This window comes from Nerophis ophidion, linkage group LG11 (genome assembly GCF_033978795.1).
Source record: "Nerophis ophidion isolate RoL-2023_Sa linkage group LG11, RoL_Noph_v1.0, whole genome shotgun sequence".
Classification (NCBI taxonomy): domain Eukaryota; kingdom Metazoa; phylum Chordata; class Actinopteri; order Syngnathiformes; family Syngnathidae; genus Nerophis; species Nerophis ophidion.
Window position 1 is genome coordinate 20,182,710 of NC_084621.1, and position 25,304 is coordinate 20,208,013.

Genomic DNA, 25,304 nt, shown 5'->3' on the forward strand with positions numbered 1-25,304 from the left:
TTGCAAATAATCATTAACTTTAGAATTTGATGCCAGCAACACGTGACAAAGAAGTTGACAAAGGTGGCAATAAACACTGATAAAGTTGAGGAATACTCATCAAACACTTATTTGGAACATCCCACAGGTGTGAAGGCTAATTGGGAACAGGTGGGTGCCATGATTGGGTATAAAAAGAGCTTCCCAAAAAATGCTCAGTCTTTCACGAGAAAGGATGGGGCGAGGTACACCCCTTTGTCCACAACTGCGTGAGCAAATAGTCAAACAGTTTAAAAACGACGTTTCTCAAAGTGCAGTTGCAAGTAATTTAGGGATTTCAATATCTACGGTCCATAATATCATTAAAAGGTCCAGAGAATCTGGAGAAATCACTCCACGTAAGCGGCATGGCCGGAAACTAGCATTGAATGACCGTGACCTTCGATCTCTCTGAGACGGCACTGTATCAAAAACCGACATCAATTCCTAAAGGATATCACCACATGGGCCCAGGAACACTTCAGAAAACCACTGTCACTAAATACAGTTCGTCGCTACATCTGTAAGTGCAAGTTAAAGCTCTACTATGCAGAGCGAAAGCCATTTATCAACAACATCCAGAAACGCCGCCGGCTTCTCCGGGGCCAAGATTATCTAAGAAGGACTGATGCAAAGTGGAAAAGTGTTCTGTGGTCTGACGAGTCCACATTTCAAATTGTTTTTTGAAATATTCATCATCCTGTCATCCGGATCAAAGGGGAAGCGAACCATACAGACTGTTATCGACAAAGTTCAAAAGCCAGCATCTGTGATGGTATGGGGGTGCATCAGTGCCCAAGGCATGGGTAACTTACACATCTGTGAAGGCACCATTAATGCTGAAAGGTGCATACAGGTTTTGGAACAACTTATGCTGCGCTCTAAGCGCCGGACTGTTGAACGCCTGAAGCTCTACATAAAACAAGAATGGGAAATAATTTCACTTTCAAAGCTTCAACAATTAGTTTCCTCAGTTCCCAAACGTTTATTGAGTGTTGTTAAAAGAAAAGGTGATGTAACACAGTGGTGAACTTGCCCTTTCCCAACTACTTTGGCACGTGTTGCAGCCATGAACTTCTAAGTTAATTATTATTTGCAAAAAAAAAAAAAAAAAGTTTATCAGTTTGGACATCAAATATCTTGTCTTTGTAGTGCATTCAATTGAATATGGGTTGAAAAGGATTTGCAAATCATTGTATTCCGTTTATATTTACATCCAACACAATTTCCCAACTCATATGGAAATGGGGTGTGTATATATACACATTTTTAAATGTGTGTGTTTGCGTGTATATATGTATACACATTATTTATATGGGTGTGTGTATATATATGTATATGTATATATATATATATATATATATACAGTATATATATATATATATATATATATATTATGTGTGTGTGTGTGTGTGTGTGTGTGTATATACATGATATAAATATGTATATATATATACATATATATTTAAGTCCGTGTATGTATGTATGTGTATATATATATATATATATATATATATATATATATATATAGATAGATAGATATTTATATATATATATATATATATATATATATATATATATATATAGATAGATAGATATTTATATATATATATATATATATATATATATATATATATATATATATATATATATATACATACATACATACATACACGGACTTAAATATATATGTATATGTAATGTTTGTTTGTGTGTATATATGTACATATATGTATATATATACATATATTGTGTTTGTATATATAATGTTTGTTTGTGCATATATATATATATATATAGACATAAATATATATATTTATGTATATATACAGTATATACATATATATACAGTATATATATGTCATATATATATATATAAGAATCGCGATTAAGCTGAAAACTGATTTTTTGACACCCTTAATATATATATATATATATATATATATATATATTCAAATATATATATTCAAATATATATTCAAATATATATATTCAAATACATATCCATGTATAATTTTTTTTTAATGTATATTAGGTTTATAAATTCAGGAAATATGTCCCTGGACTTTGAATATGACCAATGTATGATCCTGTAACGACTTGGTATCGAATTGAAGCCTAAATTTGTTTAATTATTACATTTTAAAGAAGTGTAGTTAGAACATGATGAGATAGAAAATCAGCTGATATTAACAGTAAACAAATCAGTAGATTAATACTTATTTTTTACAGTTTGTCCCTCCTTCTCTAAAACTAATCATACTTTGAGAAACATGTTCACCGCGGTCAGGAGTGTGTTTAGAATAATTTTCCACAAGAGTGGGATAATGATTTGGTTTAAAACCCAGGCATCACTCTGAAGAAGTATGCATGAGCTTCTGCTCTCTGCAAAGTGTCGTTAATTCAGTGAAAACATGCCGGAATAATCGCCTTCCTTGTCCGGACTGGCGGCCAATTCCAGGTAAGATCTTCAGCATCTGATATTTCCCCTCGCCTCTCATTGGCTGGTTCCCCAGCGGCGCCAGTAAAGCTGGCTCCCAGGTCAAGCCACCTCTGTTAAGCTGAAGGAGAGAGGGAGGCTCAGTTAGCATGCAGCAGCAGTGCAGGACGTGTTGGCTTTGAAAGATTTATACGCCCGCAGCTTCTGCTGCTGTGTCCTCTGTCCTCTGTACTCTGAGTCTGCACTGAAGGTGAGGATGCAGGCGGCGGGAGCTTTGTTGCATCGCTAATGTGTGGATCGGATTAAGTTGGCACATAGCTTACCATCTTGCAAGCTTTTTATTTATTTATTCATTTATTTGTGTATTTATTTATTTGTTAATTTTGTGTGTATTTGTTGGTTTTATTTATTTATTTAGTTATTTTTTTGTGTGTATTTTTATTTTATTTATGTATGTATTTATTGCTTTAATATGTGTGTATTTTTTATTTATTCATGCATTTATTTATGTGTTAATTAATTTATTCTGTGCATATTTTTTTATCTATTTATTTTGTGTGTTTTTTCTTTTCTGTTCTTTTTGATTTTGTAGTTGATTATTGTGTGTATATGTTTTTATTTATTCATTTACGTAGTTATTTATTTTGTGTGTATTTTTATTTTATTTATGTATGTATTTATTGCTTTATTGTGTGTGTATTTTTTATTTATTCATGCATTTATTCATGTATTAATTTATCTACTATGTGCATATTTTTTATCTATTTTGTGTTTGTTTTTTTTATTATTTATCTATTCTTTTTGATTATGTAGTTGTTTATTGTGTGTATGTGTTTTTATTTACTTATTTACGTAGTTGTTTATTTTGTGTGTATTTTTATTTTATTTATGTATGTATTTATTGCTTTATTGTGTGTGTATTTGTTATTTATTCATGAATTTATTTATGTATTAATTTATTTATTCTATGTGTATTTTTTATTTTGTGTGTATTTGTATTACTTTTTTCTTTTCTATTCTTTTTGGTTATGTAGTTGTTTATTGTGTGTATATGTTTTTATTTATCTATTTACGTAGTTATTTATTTTGTGTGTATTTTTATTCTATTTATGTATGTATTTATTGATTTATTGTGTGTGTATTTTTTATTTATTCATGCATTTATTTATGTATTAATTTATTTATTCTCTGCATATTTTTTATCTATTTATTTTGTATTTTTTTATTTCTTTTTTTTCTTTTCTATTCTTTTTATGTAGTTGTTTATTGTGTGTATATGTTTTTATTTATTTATTTACGTAGTTATTTTGTGTGTATTTTTATTTTATTTATTTATGTATTTATTGATTTATTGTGTGTATATTTTTTATTTATTCATGAATTTATTTATGTATTCATTTATTTATTCTGTGTGTATTTTTCATTTATTTATTATTTGTGTATTTGTATTTCTTTTTTTCTATTATTTTTGATGATGTAGTTGTTTATTTGTGTGTGTATGGTTTTATTTATTTATTTATATACGTAGTTATTTATATTGTGTGTATTGTTTCAATTTATGCATTTATTTGTGTGTTTTTTGTTACTATACATTTTTTAATTACCATTGTTTATATTGTCTTCAATTTTTTTGGGATTGTATTAAAAATATTGATATATTTCTTATCAAAATCAAATATTTCCATGTCACGTCGTAATCAGTAAAAGATTTTCTGCAACTTTTTGTTATTTGAGTATTTTTTTGTACTGTCTTACATTTTATTATTATAATTACATTAACTATGTTTCGAAGAAATCCTCTGTCCCTTGTTGCTAGGCAGACTTTACGTGGCAAAAAAGTGGCCTTTGATAATAATGCAATTTTTAGTAGTGAGAATATTTATTCTGTTTATTTCTTATTTATTTATTTTCTGTGTATTTTTTTCCTTTTCTATTCTTTTTGATGATGTAGTTGTTTATTGTGTGTATATGGTTTTATTTATTTATGTATTTAAGTAGTTATTATTTTGTGTGTATTTTTTCAATTTCTGCAATTATTTGTGTATTTTTTGTTATTATAATTTTTGTTAATTACCATTGTTAATATTGTCTTCAGATTTTTTCGGATTTTATTAACAACATTGATATATTTCTCATCAAAATCAAATATTTCCACGTCACATCGTACTCAGTAAAAAAAATTCTGCAACTTTTTGTTAATTGCGTTGTTTTTTTTTTGTATTGTCTTACATTTTATTATTATATTATTATTTTATTTGTTATTATGTTTCAAAGAAATCCTCTGTCCCTTGTTGCTAGGCAGACTTTACGTGGCGAAAAAGTGGCCTTTAATAATAATGCATTATTTAGTAGTGAGAATATTAGCATTGTTTTTGGTTTTTTTATTATTTATTTGCTGTACCGCTTGTTGCTAGGTAGAATAATTGCTATCCGCCAGTTGTTGATAGGGAGAATTTGACAAATGACCGGGGAGAATTAGCCCGAACAGGAAGTCATGAAAAACCCTGCAAGTATGCATATAAAATGTACATTGAAGACACCACAGTGCCCCTAGTGGCCATTGAATCAAGTGCTGTCCGTCTGCTTCTTCACAGAGAAAGAGAGACTCGTCCCGCTTCTGTCCATCTGTCCCTACCGTCTGTGTGTCTTCATTCCACCACTCCATCTTTGTCCCATGCGTCCATCAGCGCCAGTGTCCGCCATCGTGCGTGTGTGTGTCCCCACATGGAGACCTGTATGTATTGGCTAACACGCCTCCACTCAGTCCGCCACTAACACGTCCGCATGCCGAGGACCTTTTGGACGCTGACCTCGCTCTTTTCTGTCTCTCCTTTTTTTTTTTTTTTTTTTTTTTGCCGCAGTTGTTTGTCCGCTCATCACTTTTTTTTTTCTGTCCCTCTCCCGTCTCAGGAGTGAAGCGAGGAGTGTGTTCACAGATCAACCACTTCCCAGAGGACGCAGACTTTGACCACGACGGGGCAGAGTACGTCCTACGTAAGTCAAGACCGCCGCTTCTTTCTGTTCCCCCTTTTCAAATCCACACCAGACAAGTGGAAGTCTCAGGAGAGAGAGTGTTCTCTTTGGAAGTTATTCTATACATCAATCTGTGCGTCTGTAATCCAATTTACATGTCCGTCTACTAATTTGTGTGTCTGGATCTAAATCTGTGTATTCGTATACAATTTATGTGTCTGTGTACCAATTTCTGTGACTGGATCTCAATCTGTGCGTCTTTTATCCAATTTACGTGTCCGTGTACTAATTTGTGTGTCTGAATCTCAATCTGTGCGTCAGTAATCCAATTTTTGTGTCTGTGTTCTGAATTGTGTGTCTGAATCTCAATCTATGCGTCTGTAATCCAATTTACGTGTCCGTGTACTAATTTGTGTGTCTGTATCTCAATCTGTGCAATTGTTATCCAATTTACGTGTCCGTGTACTAATTTTTGTGTCTGGATCCCAATCTGTGCATCTGTAATCCAATGTACCTGTCCATGTACTAATTTGTTGTGTGGATCTCAACCTGTGTGTCTGTAATCCAATTTTTGTGTCCGTATACTTAATTGCGTGTCTGGATCTCAATCTGTGCGTCTGTAATCCAATTTATGTGTCCATGTACTAATGTTTGTGTCTGGATCTAAATCTGTGTGTCTGTAATCCAAATGTTGTGTCTCTGTTCTAAATTGTTTGTCAGGATCTCAATCTGTTCGTCTGTAATCCAATTTACTTGTCTGTATACTAATTTCTGTGTTTGAATCTCAATCTGTGCATCTCTAATCCAATTTACTTGTCAGTGTATTAATTTGTGTGTCTGAATCTAAATCTGTGCGTCTGTAATCCAATTTAAGTGTCAGTGTACTAATTTATGTGTCTGGATCTCAATCTGTGCATCTGTTCTCCAATTTAAGTGTCCGTGTACTTATTTGTGTGTCTCTATCTCAATCTGTGTGTCAGTAATCCAATTCACATGTCTGTGTACTAAATTGTGTGTCTGTATCTCAATCTGTGCATCTGTAATCCAATTTACATGTCTGTGTACTAAATTGTGTGTCTGTATCTCAATCTGTGCATCTGTAATCCAATTTACGTGCACTAATTAGTGTGTCTGGATCTCAGTTTGTGCGTCTGTAGTCCAATTTACGTGTCTGTGTACTAATTTCTGTGTGTATCCCAATCTGTGCGTCTGTAATCGAATTTAAGTGTACGTATATTAATTTGTGTGTCTGTATCTCAATCTGTTCGTCTGTAATCCAATTTAAATTTCTGTCTACTAATTTGTGTGTCTTGATCTCAATCTGTCGTTTGTTCTCCAATTTAAGTGTCCGTGTAGTAATTTGCTTGTCTGTATCTCAATTTGTGCGTCTGTAATCCAATTTACGTGTCCGTGTACTAATTTGTGTGTCTGGATCTCAATCTGTGCGTCTGTAATCCAATGTTTGTGTCCGTGTACTAATTTGTGTGTCTGGATCTCAATCTGTGTGTCTGTAATCCAATTTTTGTGTCTGTGTTCTAAATTGTGTGTCTTGATCTCAATCTGTGCGTCTGTAATCCAATTTACGTGCCTGTTACTAATTTGTTTGTCTGTATCGCAATCTGTGTGAGTGTAATCAGATCTGTGTTTGCGTGTTTTAATTTGTGTCCGTATTTCAATTTTTTGCGTGGGTAAAAATTCAAATCTATTTGGCTGTACATTGATGTGTGTGCGTAAAATAAAAATGTGTGTGTCTGTGTATTCAGATTTGTGTGACGCAGGAACCCTACTTTTTTTTTTACCGTTGAAGATTTGTATGTCTCACATTGTCTGCAACTTCATCTTTCCTTTGCCTATACCTACACCACCAGTGCAGCCACTCATGTTATTCTGTGCACTTGTGGTGTGATACAACACATTGTTTTACACAAACACACAGTTCAAAATAAGGACAGACAGATTTGTTCCATTACACACACGCAATTTAAAAAAAAAATCAATTAAAAACACGCACGCAAGGATCAGCTTACACAAACAGACACAAATTGTACAGAGACATCCCACCCTTCACTCAGTGTGGCTTGTGCAGCCCTTTGAGACACTTGTGATTAAGGGCTATATAAGTAAACTCATTGATTGATTGATTGAAATTAAAACACAGACACGTGACTTCAGATTACAGATGCAGAAATTGCAAATAGTTTTTACACACACAAATCTAAATACAGACACACAAATTAAAATACGGGGGTGTGAATCGAATTACAAACACACAAATTGCTATACACATTTGCAAACAGTTTTGCTACTATAATACTTCCATATATCTGGCCGTACTTCAACCCATGTATGTGTAAAAAATGTGTGTTTGTGTATTCAGATATGTGTGAAGCAGGAACCTTGATTGGCAGTTTTTTTTTACATGTGACTTTTGCCGCGAAAGATTTTTTTTTTTACACACAGATCAAAAGATGGACAGACAGACGATTTTATTACAAACACAAAAATAAAAATAAAAAGTCACACAAATTAAAACACGAACACACAGACACGTACAGACAAATCGAAATACAGACACACAAATTAAAACACAGACGATTCGATTACAGACACACATATATATACGCATTTGCAAAAATGATACTTTCATACGGAAAGATATTTTTGATTTTTACACACACAAAAATGAAAATACGGACACACAAATTAAAACACAGACATGTGAATCAGATTACAGACACACATTGAGGTGTTTAGTTGCAAATAGTTCTTCTACAATAATACTTCCATGCTGACAGATTTTTATTTTCAAACACACAACAATTGAAATACGGAAACAAAATAAAACACGCACATGCAGACCTGATTACACACACAGATTGAGACAGACACACAAATTAGTACATGGAGATGTGAATCGGATTTCAGACACACAGATTGAGATACACATTTTCAAATAGTTTTGCTACTATAATACTTCCATATGTCTGGTTATACTTTGATACTGTGTGTGTGTGTGTGTGTGTGTGTGTGTGTGTGTGTGTGTGTGTGTGTGTGTGTGTGTGTGTGTGTGTGTGTGTGTGTGTGTGTGTGTGTGTGTGTTTGTGTGTGTGAAGCAGGAACCTTGATTAGCTGTTTTTTTTAAATGAAAATTTTGTATTGGAAATACGGTCACACAAATTAAAACTCAGATCTGAGTACACACACACAAATGGAAATACGGACACAAATTAAAACTCCGATCTGAGTACACACACACACATGAAAATACGGACACACAAATGAAAACTGAGATCTGAGTACACACACGCAAATGGAAATACAGACACAAAAATTAAAACTCAGATCTGAGTACACACACATAAATGGAAATACAGACACAAAAATTAAAACTCAGATCTGAGTACACACACATAAATGGAAATACAGACACAAATTAAAACTCATATTTGAGTACACACACACAAATGGAAGTACGGACAGAAATTAAAGCTCAGATCTGAGTACACACACGCAAATGGAAATATCCATCCATCCATCCATTTTCTACCGCTTATTCCCTTTTTTTGGGGTCGCGGGGGGCGCTGGCGCCTATCTCAGCTACAATCGGGCGGAAGGCGGGGTACACCCTGGACAAGTGGCCACCTCGTCGCAGGGCCAACACAGATAGACAGACAACATTCACACTCACATTCAAACACTAGAGCCAATTTAGTGTTGCCAATCAACCTATCCCCAGGTGCATGTCTTTGGAAGTGGGAGGAAGCCAGAGTACCCGGAGGGAACCCACGCATTCACGGGGAGGACATGCAAACTCCACACAGAAAGATCCCGAGCCTGGATTTGAACCCAGGATTGCAGGAACTTCGTATTGTGAGGCAGATGCACTAACCCCTCTGCCACCGTGAAGCCCTAAATGGAAATATAGACACACAAATTACAACTCAGATCTGAGTACACACACACACAAATGGAAATACGGTCACACAAATAGAAATACGGACACACAAATTGAAATTCAGATCTGAATACACACACACATAAATGGAAATACGGACACAAATTAAAACTCAGATCTGAGTACACGCACACAAACAGAAATACGGACACACAAACCTACTCAGTGGCCTAGTGGTTGGAGTGTCTGCCCTGAGATCGGTAGGTCGTGAGTCCAAGTCATACCAAAGACTATATATAAATGGGACCAATTGCCTCCCTGCTTGGAACTCAGCATTAAGGGTTGGAATTGGGGTTTAAATCCCCATAAATGATTCCGGGGCGCGGCACCGCTGCTGCCCACTGCTCCCCTCACCTCCCAGGGGGTGATCAAGGGTGATGGGTCAAATGCAGAGAATAATTTTGCCACATCTAGTATGTGTGTGACAATCATTGGTACTTTAACTTTAACTTAACAAATGAAAACTCTTATCTGAGTACACACACAAATAAATGGAAATACGGACACACGAATTAAAACTCAGATCTGAGTACACACACACAAATGGAAATACGGACACACAAATTAAAACTCCGATCTGAGTACACACGCACACAAATGGAAATATGGACACACAAATTAAAACTCAGATCTAATTACACACACACAAATGGAATTACGGACACACAAATTAAAACTCCGATCTGAGTACACCCACACAAATGGAAATACGGACACACAAATTAAAATTCCGATCCGAGTACACACACACAAACACATGGAAATACCTACACACAAATTACAACTTAGATCTGAGTACACACACAAAAATGGAAATACGGACACACAAATGGAAATATGGACACACAAATGAAAACTCAGATCTAATTACACACACACAAATGGAAATACGGACACACAAATTAAAACTCCGATCTGAATACACACACACAAATGGAAATACGGACACACAAATTAAAATTCCGATCTGAGTACACACACACAAACACATGGAAATACTTACACACAAATTACAACTTAGATCTGAGTATACACACACAAATGGAAATACGGACACACAAATTGAAACTCAGATCTGAATACACACACATAAATGGAAATACAGGGACACAAATTAAAACTCAGATCTGAATATACACACACACAAATGGAAATACGGATGCACAAATTAAAACTACGATCTGAGTACACGCACACACAAATGGAAATACGGACACACAAATTAAAACTCCGATCTGAGTACACACACGAATGGAAATACGGACACACAAATTAAAATTCCGATCTGAGTACACACAAACACATGGAAATACTTACACACAAATTACAACTCAGATCTGAGTACACGCACACAAATGGAAATACGGACACACAAATGGAAATACGGACACACAAATGGAAATACGGACACACAAATGGAAATACACACACACACATGGAAATACGGACACACAAATTAAAACTACGATCTGAGTACACGCACACACAAATGTAAATACGGACACACAAATTAAAACTCAGATCTGACACACACAAATGGAAAAACGGACACACAAATTAAAACTCAGATATGAGTACACACACACACACACACAAATGGAAATACGGACACACAATTTGAAACTCCGATATGAGTACACACACACAAATGGAAATATGGACACACAAATTAAAATTCCGATCTGAGTACACACACACACAAACACATGGAAATACGGACACACAAATTAAAACTCAGATCTGACACACACACAAATGGAAATACGGATACACAAATCAAAACTCAGATCTGAGTACACACACACACACAAATGTGAATACGGACACACAAAAGAAAAGACAGAGATAGGATGTACAAATACTAACACTCCCGTGGTTGACGCTGGGTGTCCTGCGGGGGAATCTCTGTGCTGTGCTTACGCACACACTAACACACACACACACACACACACTTGCTGGTTAATGCTATACGGCCATCTTGTTGGCATTTACATGGCATTCTCTTTGCCGTGGCCTACTTGTCTCTGACGAGCGGCGCGTGTGTGTGTGTGTGTGTGTGTGTGTGTGTGTGTGTGTGTGTGTGTGTGTGTGTGTGTGTGTGTGTGTGCGTGTGCGTGTGCGTGTGCGTGTGTGTGTGTGTGCGATGACATGAGAGGGCCATACAACTGAAGCGTACAGGTCAGTCAAGTGCAAAAGAGAAGGAGTTTACAGTAAATGGAATATTTAGGCCAAGTTGCACAGGGAAACAAATTATGTGACATCTTTTTTTTGGAAAGAAAAATATTGATATTTTAAAGGAAAAAAATGCGATTTTTTTTTATATATATATATATATGTATGTATATATATATATATATATATATATATATATATATATATATATATATACATATACACATGCTTTTCTACACCAAAATTAGTCCATTTATTATTCAACTTTTTCTTCTTTCTTTACCAGGCTTTGGCTCGCTCTACCTTCCACATTTTTCAGCCAATTCAAAGCGTTCCAACTTCAAACTGTTCAGCCTTTGCGGGAATGGCGGGCTTTCTCATGACAAATTCCAAAAATTCCCAGATTTCCCTGAATTCCAGGTTTTCCGGGACATTTTTTTCTATTCAAACTGCCACCATTTCCACATTTTTCAACCGATTTGAACCATTCCACCATTTCATCATCCTGGAAATTTAAACTGCCTTTTTTCCAAGTGCAAAAAAATTCCCATATTTCCCAGAATTGCAGGTTTTCCGGGACATTTTTCCCATTCAAAATAAATTGGCTATTTTTCAAATTTCCATCATTCCCACATTTTTCAACCTATTCAAAACATTCCACCATCCCGGAATTTCAAACCACCTTTTTCCAAGTTAAAAAAAATTCCAGGATTTACCACAAATCCTATTTCCACCTTTTTTTCGGGCGACTACACTTTCCACATTTTTTTAACCCACTTCCACCGTTCCACCGTCAAAACATTCCTCTTAATCAGGACAAAATACAAAGTTGTTTTTTGAACTAAATAAATTGCCGGTTTTCCTGAAATTCCAGGAATTCTTTAATACAATTTCTAAATTCTACATGTTACTACTTCAACAGCTCTCAACCGATTGGAAAAACATCCATTTCAACTCTTTCAGACCATTCAAGTTTTTTACCATTTTCCAAAAAAATTTCCGCTTTTCCCAAATTTCCATGAAATTCCCATTGAAATCAATGGGATTCTTCACAGTTCCACAACTCCCACATTTTGTCATCCGATAAAAAGCATTCCAACTTCAAACTGTTCAGCCTATTCGGGCTTTTCCCTGAACAAATTCCAAAAACTCCCAGAATTCCAGGTTTTCTGGGACATTTTTACATTTAAAATGAGTTGGAGATTTTTCAAACTTCCACCTTTTCCACGTTTTTCAACCTATTCAAACCATTCCACCTTCAACACATTCTACTCATCCTGGAAATTATATTCAATTATTATATTAAATTAAATATTCTACAACTCAAACATAACATTGAAACAACATGCTTTTTGACAACCTTTAATCAATGTCGGGTTGTGACGTTGGTTTAACCATTGAAATTTGGTCATTTGTTCTAACCATTATTCCCCAACACAAATACAACGTTGAAACAACACGCTCTTTGATGTTTAATCAATGTCAGGTTGTGACGTCGATTTGACCATTGAAATTAGGTAATTTCCCAACCAATATTCGACAACACGAATACAACGTTGAAACAACATGCTTTTTGATGACGTTTAATCAATGTTGGATTTTGACGTTGATTCAACCATTGATATTTGGTCATTTCCCAACCAATATTCTACAACCTGTCGAAACAACATGCTTTTTGACAACCTTTAGTCAATGTTGGGTTGTGACGTCAATTGGACAGTTGAAATTTGGTAATTTCCCAACCAATATTCTACAACACAAACATATAGTTGAAATAACATGCTTTTTGATGACGTTTAGTCAATGTCGGCTTCTGACATTGATTTGTCCATTGAAATTTGTTAATTTCCCAACCAATACTCTACAACACACAGACAAAATTGGAACAACATGCTTTCTGACGACCTTTAATCAATGTCAAGTTCTGACGTCGATTTGACCGTTGAAATTTAGTTGTTTTTTCCAACCAATACTCTGCAACACAAACACAACATTGAAACAACATGCTTTTTTGATGACCTTTAATCAATGTTGGGTTCTGATGACGTCTAATCAATGTTTGGTTCTGACGTTGATTTGACCATTGAAATTTGGTCATTTCCCAACTAATATTCTACAACCCAAACATATAGTTGAAACAACATGCTTTCTGACGACGTGTAGTCAATGTCGGGTTCTGATGTTGATTTGACCATTGCAATTTGGTCATTTTACAACACAAATACAACGTTGAAACAACATGCCTTTTGACAACTTCGATTTGACCATTGAAATTAAGTAATTTCCCAACCAATATTCTACAACACAAACATACAGTTGAAATAACATGCTTTTTGATGACGTTTAGTCAATGTCGGCTTCTGACATTGATTTGACCATTGAAATTTGGTCATTTCCCAAACAATATTCTACAACAGACAAAATTGAAACAACATGCTTTATGACGACCTTTAATCAATGTCAGGTTCTGACGTCGATTTGACCGTTGAAATTTAGTTGTTTTTTCCAACCAATACTCTGCAACACAAATACAACATTGAAACAACATGCTTTTTTGATGACCTTTAATCAATGTTGGGTTCTGGCGTTGATTTGACCATCGAAATTTGGTCATTTCCCAACCAATATTCTATAACTCAAACACAACGTTGAAACAATATGCTTTTTGATGACGTTTAATCAATGTCAGTTTCTGACGTCGATTTGACCATTGAAATTTGGTTATTTCCCAACTAATATTCTACAATACAAATACAACGTTGAAACAACATGCTTTTTGACGATGTTTGATCAATGTCAGGTTCTGACGTTGATGTGACCATTGAATTTTGGTCATTTCCCAACCAATATTCTACAACACAAACATATTGTTAAAAGAACATATTTTCTGACAACGTTTGGTCAATGTCGGGTTCTGATGTTGATTTGACCGTTGAAATTTGGTCATTTCCTGACCAATATTGTACAACACACATACAACATTGAAACCACATGCTTTTTGACGTTTAATAAATGTCGGGTTCTGACGTCGATTTGACCGTTGAAATTAGGTCATTTCCCAACCAATATTCTACAACACACAGACAAATTTAAAACAATATGATTTCTGACGACCTTTAATCAATGTAAGGTTCTGACATTGATTTGACCATTGAAATTTGGTCATTTCCCAACCAATATTCTACAACACAAACATATAGTTGAAACAACAAGCTTTCTGACGACGTTTAGTCACTGTCGGGTTCTGACGTTGATTTGACCATTGAAATCTGGTCCTTTTACAACACAAATACAACGTTAAAACAACATGCCTTTTGACAACGTTTATTCAATGTCGGGTACTGACGTCGATTTGACCATTGTTATTTGGTCATTTCCCAACCAATATTCTACAACCTGTTGAAACAACATGCTTTTTGACAACCTTTAGTCAATGTTGGGTTGTGACGTCGATTTGACAGTTGAAATTTGGTCATTTCCCAACCAATATTATACAACACAAACATATAGTTGAAACAACAAGCTTTCTGACGACCTTTAATCAATGTCGGGTTCTGACGTCGATTTGATCGTTGAAATTTAGTTGTTTTTTCCAACCAATACTCTGCAACACAAATACAAAATTGAAACAACATGCTTTTTTGATGACCTTTAATCAATGTTTGGTTCTGACGTTGATTTGACCATTGAAATTTGGTCATTTCCCAACCAATATTCTACAACTCAAACACAACGTTGAAACAACATGCTTTTAATGACGTTTAATCAATGTCAGTTTCTGAGGTCGATTTGACCATTAAAATTTGGTCATTTCCCAACTGATAATATACAATACAAATACAACGTTGAAACAACATGCTTTTTGACCACGTTTAATAAATGTCGGGTTCTGACGTCGATTTGACTATTGAAATTATGTAATTTCCCAACCTATATTCGACAACACGAATACAACGTTGAAACAACGTGCTTTTTGACGACGTTTAATCAATGTCGGCTTCTGACGTTGATTTGACCACTGAAATTTAGTCATTTCCCAACCAATATTCTACAACACAAACATATACTTGAAATAACATGATTTTTGACAACCTTTAGTCAATGTTGGGTTCTGACATTGGTTTGACCATTGAAATTTGGTCATTTCCCAACCAATATTCTACAACACACAGACAAAATTGAAACAACATGCTTTCTGACGACCTTTAATCAATGTCGGGTTCTGACGTCGATTTGACCGTTGAAATTTAGTTGTTTTTTCCAACCAATACTCTGCAACACAAATACAACATTGAAAACACATGCTATTTTGATTATCTTCAATTAATGTTGGGTTCTGATGACCTATAATCAATGTTTGGTTCTGACGTTGATTTGACCATTGAAATCTGGTCATTTCCCAACCAATATTCTACAACTCAAACACAACGTTGAATGAAACAACATGCTTTTTGACGACGTTTAATCAATGTGAGGTTCTGACGTTGATGTGACCTTTGAATTTTGGTAATTTCCCAACAAATATTCTACAACACAAACATATAGTTGATACAACATGCTTTCTGATGACGTTTAGTCAATGTTGGGTTCTGGTGTTGATTTGACCATTGAAATTTGGTCATTTCCTGACCAATATTCTACAACACACATACAACGTTGAAACAACATGCTTTTTGACGTTTAATAAATGTCTGGTTCTGACGTCGATTCGACCACTGAAATTAGGTAATTTCCCAACCAATATTCAACAACACAAATACAACGTTGAAACAACATACTTTTTGACGACGTTTAATCAATGTCGGCTTCTGACTTTGATCTGACCATTAAAATGTGGTTATTTTCCAACTAATATTCTACAACACAAATACAACGTTAAAACAAAATGCTTTTTGACGACCTTTAATCAATGTTGACTTCTGACGTTGATTGGACCATTGAAATTTGGTCATTTTACAACACAAATACAACGTTGAAACAACATGGCTTTTGACAACGTTTATTCAATGTCGGGTTCTGACGTCGACTTGACCGTTGAAATGTGGTTGTTTTTTCCAACCAATACTCTGCAACACAAATACAACGTTGAAACAACATGCTTTCTGACAATGTTTAATCAATGTCGACGTTTGACGTTGATTTGACCATTGAAATTTAGTCATTTCCCAACCAATATTCTACAACACAAACATATAATTGAAACAACATGCTTTTTGACGACTTGTAATCAATGTCAGGTTCTGACGTTGATTTGACCATTGAAATTTGGTCATTTCCCAACCAGGGGCGGTTTTTGGCATGCTTTTAAGAGGGGGCAGTCAGAAATGTGAAGGGGGCATCATGTGTACACATCATGCTCCAGCACTTTTTTTTCTGTGCTTATAGTAACGATGCTTTCTTCATTGAAATGGGTCTTTAGCTATGTGTCCAACCCCAACCTGGAGTAGTGGATTGCACTTTGTCAGGCCTCTACCTTCAGACCTGTCCAACTTGGGTGTGCCACCTGAAAACTAAGCTCCTGCTGGTATAGCTCTTACGGTCACTGAGGCCCGCAAACCCCCTGACCACAATAAGGTGGCAATCCCTCAGGGGGGGAAACTGAAAAATAAAAATAAAAATAAATGAATAAAATAAAATAAAACATCCTTCATCCAGATTTTATCAACCAACAACATAACATTTACCCTAACTGGATGGCCTAACTCTCAAATAAATTTTGACCCAAAGTAGGACTTCACACACTACAGTCAATATTTACAAAACTGAAAGGTAGTCTGACGAATAATGATAAAAAAGAATCTCAAACTTATTTATAAAACAGAACGTGGGCACTCATCTGGGCACAAAATTCATTCACTCCAATGTATGTGTGTTGCCCACTTGCTTGTAAATTGATGAAAACGGCAGTGTTTTTGTTTTTAGGTGTCTTGGTCATATCAAATGAAACTTATAATTTGTTTATTGCAAAATGTAGATTGAAACATTAAAGGTTGACTATGTAGAATTACAAGAAAAACAACAGAAAAAGAATTCCAGCAGTCGATTGCCAGACCGTTGCTAAGTAAAACGGCCCTTGCTAGGGACTCCGCTCTGAACAGAGGACAGCAGAGGAGGACTGCTAAGCAGGATATATACCTTATGTTTCATTTTTACCGTCATTAACAGCATCATAAATGACTTGTAGCTTGTTACAGGGACACTGGACGCTCTCTGCCTTCCAAACCACTTCTGCTCAGAGCCTCCGCTGTCACCACTCTCGTCAAGTTGTAAAAAAAAAAAAAAAAAAAAAGGAACTCCGTAGCACCGAAAGTCCGCGACGACAAACCTGTTTATGACAGATAAGACTAGTCAAATACACTCATCCTAACAAGTATATGATAAATGTAGACAACTTTTCCTTTTCTTTTACTTTCATACTGCAACAGTGATTGGATGTTTACTGAGGGCTGAGGGGTGTGTGTGGGTGTGTGTCTGCTGCGCAGCCTGTGGAATGGTGAATACACGCACAGCGGAGGGAGGGATGAGAGGGAAGCCGACACTACTATATCGTGTGTGTCACTTTTTCAGCGGATATTTCCGCTAGTGCAGATAATTTTGTCAACTTTTAATGTAGTAATTTTGTGAGTTTATTAAAATTTGCTTTCTCAAATTTTGATTTGAGGGGGCAAGACATTTATTTAAGGGGGCTCTGCCCCCTCTTGCCCCTGCGTAGAGCCGGCCATGTTCACAACCAATATTCTACAACACAAACATATAGTTGAAACAACATGCTTTCTGACGACGTTTCGTCAATGTCGGGTTCTGACGTTGATTTGACCATTGCAATTTGGTCATTTTACAACACAAATACAACGTTGAAACAACATGCCTTTTGACAACGTTTATTCAATGTCGGGTTCTGACGTCGATCTGACCGTTGAAATTTGGTTGTTTTTTCCAACCAATACTCTGCAACACAAATACAACATTGAAACAACATGCTTTTTTGATCACCTTTAATCAATGTTGGGTTCTGATGACGTATAATCAATGTAAGGTTCTGACGTTGATTTGACCATTGCAATTTGGTCATTTCCCAACCAATATTCTACAACACAAACATAGAGTTGAAACAACACGCTTTCTGACGACGTTTAGTCAATGTCGGGTTCTGATGTTGATTTGACCATTGCAATTTGGACATTTTACAATACAAATACAACGTTGAAACAACATGCCTTTTGACAACGTCGATTTGACCATTGAAATTAGGTAATTTCCCAACCAATATTCGACAACACGAATACAACGTTGAAACAACATGCTTTTTGATGACGTTTAATCAATGTTGGATTCTGCCGTTGATTCAACCATTGATATTTAGTCATTTCCCAACCAATATTCTACAACCTGTTGAAACAACATGCTTTTTGACAACCTTTAGTCAATGTTGGGTTGTAACGTCGATTTGACAGTTGAAATGTAGTCATTACCCAACCAATATTGTACAACACAAACATATAGATAGTATAACATGCTTTTTGATGATGTTTAGTCAATGTCGGCTTCTGACATTGATTTAACCATTGAAATTTGGTCATTTCCCAACCAACATTCTACAACACACAGACAAAATTGAAACAACATGCTTTCTGACGATCTTTAATCAATGCCGGGTTCTGACGTCGATTTTACCGTTGAAATTTGGTTGTTTTTTCCAACCAATACTCTGCAACACAAATACTACATTGAAACAACATGCTTTTTTGATGACCTTTAATCAATGTTGGGTTCTGATGACGTATAATCAATGTTTGGTTCTGACGTTGATTTGACCATTGAAATTTGGTCATTTCCCAACCAATATTCTACAACTCAAACACAACGTTGAAACAGCATTCTTTTTGATGACGTTTAATCAATGTCAGTTTCTGACGTCGATTTGACCGTTGAAATTTGGTAATTTCCCAACTATTATTCTACAATACAAATACAACGTTGAAACAATATGCTTTTTGACAACGTTTAATCCATGTCAGGTTCTGACGTTGATGTGACCATTGAAATTTGGTCATTTCCCAACCAATATTCTACAACACAAACATATAGTTGAAACAACATATTTTCTAACAACGTTTAGTCAATGTTTGGTTCTGATGTTGATTTGACCGTTGAAATTTGGTCATTTCCTGACCAATATTCTACAACACACATACAACATTGAAACAACATGCTTTTTGACATTTAATAAATGTCGGGTATTGGCGTCGATTTGACCATTGAATTTAAGTAGTTTCCCAACCAATATTCGACAACACAAATACAACGTTAAAACAACGTGCTTTTTGACGACGTTTAATCAATGTCGGCTTCTGACATTGATTTGACCATTGAAATGTGGTAATTTCCCAACCAATATTCAACAACACACAGACAAAATTGAAACAACATGATTTCTGACGACCTTTAATCAATGTAAGGTTCTGACGTTGATTTAACCATTGAAATTTGGTCCTTTTACAACACAAATACAACGTTGAAACAACATGCCTTTTGACAACGTTTATTTAATGTCGGGTACTGACGTCGATTTGACCATTGAAATTAGGTAATTTCCCAACCATTATTCGACAACACGAATACAATGTTGAAACAACGTGCTTTTTGATGACGTTTAATCAATGTTGGATTTTGACGTTGATTCAACCATTGATATTTGGTAATTTCCCAACCAATATTCTACAACCTGTCGAAACAACATGCTTTTTGACAACCTTTAGTCAATGTTGGGTTGTAACGTCAATTTGACAGTTGAAATGTAGTCATTTCCCAACCAATATTCTACAACACAAACATATAGTTGAAATAACATGCTTTTTGACGACGTTTAGTCAATATCGGCTTCTGACATTGGTTTGACCATTGAACTTTTGTAATTTCCCAACCAATATTGTACAACACACAGACAAAATTGAAACAACATGCTTTCTGATGACCTTTAATCAATGTCAGGTTCTGACGTCGATTTGACCATTGAAATTTAGTTGTTTTTTCCAACCAATACTCTGCAACACAAATACAACGTTGAAACAACATGCTTTTTTAATGACTTTTAATCAATGTTGGGTTCTGATGACGTAGAATCAATGTTTGGTTCTGACGTTGATTTGACCATTGAAATTTGGTCATTTCCCAACCAATATTCTACAACACAAATATATATTTGAAACAACATGCTTTCTGACGACGTTTAGTCAATGTCGGGTTCTGACGTCGATTTGACCGTTGAAATTTGGTTGTTTTTTCCAACCAATACTCTGCAACACAAATACAACATTGAAATAACATGCTTTTTTGACGACCTTTAATCAAATTTGGGTTCTGATGACGTATAATCAATGTTTGGTTCTGACGTTGATTTGACCATTGAAATTTGGTCATTTCCCAACCAATATTCTACAACCCTAACACAACATTGAAACAACATTCTTTTTGATGACGTTTAATCAATGTCAGTTTCTGACGTCGATTTGACCATTGAAATGGTCATTTCCCAACTAATATTCTACAATACAAATACAACGTTAAAAAAACATGCTTTTTGACGACGTTTAATCAATGTCAGGTTCTGACGTTGATGTGACCATTGAATTTTGGTAATTTCCCAACCAATATTCTACAACACAAACATATGGTTGAAACAACATATTTTCTGACAACGTTTAGACAATGTTGGTTTCTGATGTTGATTTGACCGTTGAAATTTGGTCATTTCCAGACCAATATTCTACAACACACATACAACATTAATACAAAACGCTTTTTGACGTTTAATAAATGTCGGGTTCTGACGTCGATTTGACTATTGAAATTATGTAATTTCCCAACCTATATTCGACAACACGAATACAACGTTGAAACAACGTGCTTTTTGACGACGTTTAATCAATGTCGGCTTCTGACGTTGATTTGACCATTGAAATTTAGTCATTTCCCAACCAATATTCTACAACACAAACATATACTTGAAATAACATGCTTTTTGACAACCTTTAGTCAATGTTGGGTTCTGACATTGGTATGACCATTGAAATTTGGTCATTTCCCAACCAATATTCTACAACACACAGACAAAATTGAAAAAACATGCTTTCTGACGACCTATAATCAATGTCGGCTTCTGACGTCGACTTGACCGTTGAAATTTAGTTGTTTTTTCCAACCAATACTCTGCAACACAAATACAACATTGAAACAACATGCTTTTTTGATGACCTTTAATCAATGTTGGGTTCTGATGACGTATAATCAATGTTTGGTTCTGACGTTGATTTGACCATTGAAATTTGGTCATTTCCCAACCAATATTCTACAACTCAAACACAACGTTGAAACAACATGCTTTTTGACGACGTTTAATCAATGTCAGTTTCTGACGTTGATGTGACCATTGAATTTTGGTCATTTCCCAACCAAAAATCTACAACACAAACATATAGTTGAAACAACATGCTTTTTGACGACGTTTAATCAATATCTGGTTCTGATGTTGATTTGACCGTTGAAATTTGGTCATTTCCTGACAAATATTCTACAACACACATACAACATTGAAACAACATGCTTTTTGACGTTTAATAAATGTTGTGTTCTGATGTCGATTTGACCATTGAAATTTGGTCATTTCCCAACCAATATTCTACAACACACAGACAAAATTGAAACAACATGATTTCTGACGACCTTTAGTCAATGTTGGCTTCTGACGTTGATTGGACCATTGAAATTTGGTAATTTTACAACAAAAATACAACGTTGAAACAACATGCCTTTTGACAACGTTTATTCAATGTCGGGTTCTGACGTCGGCTTGACCGTTGAAATTTGGTTGTTTTTTTCAACCAATACTCTGCAACACAAATACAACGTTGAAACAACATGCATTTTGACCACGTTTATTCAATGTCAGGTTCTGACATTGATTTGACCATTGAAATTTGGTCATTTCCCAACCAATATTATACAACACAAACATATAGTTGAAATAACATTTTCTGACAAAGTTTAGTCAATTTCGGGTTCTGATGTTGATTTGACCGTTGAAAATTGGTAATTTCCCGACCAATATTCTACAACACAAATACAACATTGAAAAAACATGCTTTTTGACCACGTTTAATCAATTTTGGGTTCTGACGTTGACTTGACCATTGAAATTTGGTTGTTTATTCCAACCAATACTTTACAACACAAATACAACATTTGAACAACATGCTTTTTGACAACCTTTAATCAATGTTGGGTTCTGATGTTGATTTAACCATTGAAATTTGGTCATTTTCCAGTACAAATACAATGTTGAAACAACATGCTTTTTGACGTTTAATCAAAGTCGGGTTCTGACGTTGATTTGATCGTTGAAATGTGGTCATTTCCCAACCAATATTCTACAACTCAAACACATCGTTGAAACAACATACTTTTTGACAACATTTATTCAATGTCAGGTTGTGACGTTGATTTGACCGTTGGAATGTGGTCATTTCCCAACCAACGTGGATCCAACATAGTTTCAATTTACAAATACAACTATGTTGCAACGTTGTTTCAATGTCAATTATTTTCCATCCCTAGAATGCTAACTTGTCTCCTCCATGTTGTTTGTGTGCTGGCAGGCGTGGTGAGAGCGTCCAACATCTTCCCCATCCTCAGCGCCATCCTGCTGCTGCTGGGAGGAGTTTGCATCGCCGCCAGTCGCTTCTACAAGAGCAAGCGCAACATCATCCTGGGAGCCGGCATCCTCTTCGTGGCTGCAGGTGATGGAGCGGGGAAAGTGTCCACAACGCTGTGGATGCTTCAAATAGGGCTGGGCAGTAAAACGATATCAACATGATCAACATATCTATAAAATATATATATATATATATATTCGATCAAACATTTCCAAAGTCATAGAAATATCAATATCACAAATATCCCCGATTACCCAGAATTTTTTACGTTATCCTCCTAACTTTTTATGCTACCATGTTGGCTATTTTTTTTTGTTTAAATCCCCCAAAAATCTTGGCTTTTGATATGTAGCGCCATCTCAAAAATATGCAATTTTTTTATACTTAGCGCCATCTTAGAAGTACGCTAACTTTTCCTATGTACACATGCTAACATTTTATGCTACCATAATAGATCATTTTATCAGTGTAAACCCCAAAAATGCTAACTTTTGATTTTTAGCCTTGTCTTAGAAGTGTGTTAAATTTTCCATGCTAACTTTGTATGTTACCATGTTGGCTCCTTATATTTGTTCAAACACCCAAAAAATATTGACTTTTGATATGTAGCGCCATCTTAAAAATATGCTAACTTGTCATATGTTAGCATGCTAACTTTTTATGCTAAAGTGTTGGCTCCTTATATTTGTTTAAACACCCAAAAAATCTTGACTTTTGATATTTAGCGCCATCTTAAAAACATGCTAACTTTTTCTATGTTAGCATGCTAACTTTTTATGCCACCATATTAACTCAATCTACTTGTTTAAACCCAAAAAATCTTGGCTTTTGATATTTAGTGACATCTTAAAAATACGTTAACTTTTCATATGTTAGCATGCTAACTTTTTATGCTACCACGTTAGCTCATTTTATTTGTTTAAACCCCCAAAAAATCTATTATTTTGATATTTAGTGCCATATTAAAAATATGCAAACTTTTCCTATGTCAGCATGCTAACTTTTTGTGCTGCCATGTTGGCTTATTTTATTTCTTTAAACCCAAAAAAATCTATGCTTTTGATATCAAGCGCCGACTTAAAAATATGCAAACTTTTCCTATGTTAGCATGCTAACTTTCTATGCTAGGGTGTTGGCTCATTCTATTTGTTTAAATCCCCCAAAAACATTGGATTTTGATATTTAGCACCATCTTAAAAATATGCTAACTTTTCATATGTTAGCATGCTAACTTTTTATGCTAGCATCTTGGCTCATTGTATTTGTTTAAACCCCCCAAAACATTGGTTTTTGATATTACCACCATCTTAAAAATATGCTAACTTTTCTTATGTTAGCATGCTAACTTATAATGCTAGCGTGTTGGCTCATTATATTTTTTTAGACCCCCAAAAAATCTTGGTTTTTGATATTTAGCACCATCTTTAAAATATGCTAACTTTTCATATGTTAGCATGCTAACTTTTTATGCTAGCATGTTGGCTCATTTTATTTGTTTAAACCCCAAAAAATCTATGCTTTTGATATGTAGCGCCATCTTAAAAATATGCTAACTTGTCATATGTTAGCATGCTAACTTTTTATGCTAGCGTGTTGGCTCATTATATTTGTTTGAACCCCAATAAATCTATGCTTTTGATATTTAGCGCCATCTTAACAATATGCTAACTTTTCCTTTGTTAGCATGCTAACTTTTTATGCTAGCCTGTTGGCTCATTTTGTTTTTTTAAAACAAAAAAATCATGGTTTTGTTACCTGTATTAGAAGAAAGCTAACATTTCCTATGTGATCATGCTAACGTTAGCATGTTAGCGCATTTTTTTTGTTGAAACCTAAAAATCATGATCTTAGAAGAACGCTTACATTTCCGATGTGATAATGCTAATGTTGGCATGCTAGCTTTTCATATGGTAGTATGCTAATGTTTTATAATAGCATTTTAGCTCATTTTATATGTTCAAACCGAAAAATCTTGGTTTTGGTTACCTGTCATAGAAGGACGCTAACATTTCCTTTGTGATCATGCTAATGTTAG

The 25,304-nt window shown here is 35.0% G+C and overlaps 1 protein-coding gene across 1 annotated transcript in view; it reads left to right on the top strand.

The window, feature by feature from the left end:
• The window catches only part of cacng8b (calcium channel, voltage-dependent, gamma subunit 8b), a 31,584-nt gene that overhangs the window by 2,896 nt on the left and 3,384 nt on the right, over window positions 1–25,304 (top strand). Inside the window, exons 3-4 of the mRNA XM_061915308.1 lie at window positions 5,369–5,452; window positions 23,213–23,353. Coding sequence (XP_061771292.1) covers window positions 5,369–5,452; window positions 23,213–23,353 — 225 coding nt within the window. The remainder of the gene's footprint in view (window positions 1–5,368; window positions 5,453–23,212; window positions 23,354–25,304) is intronic.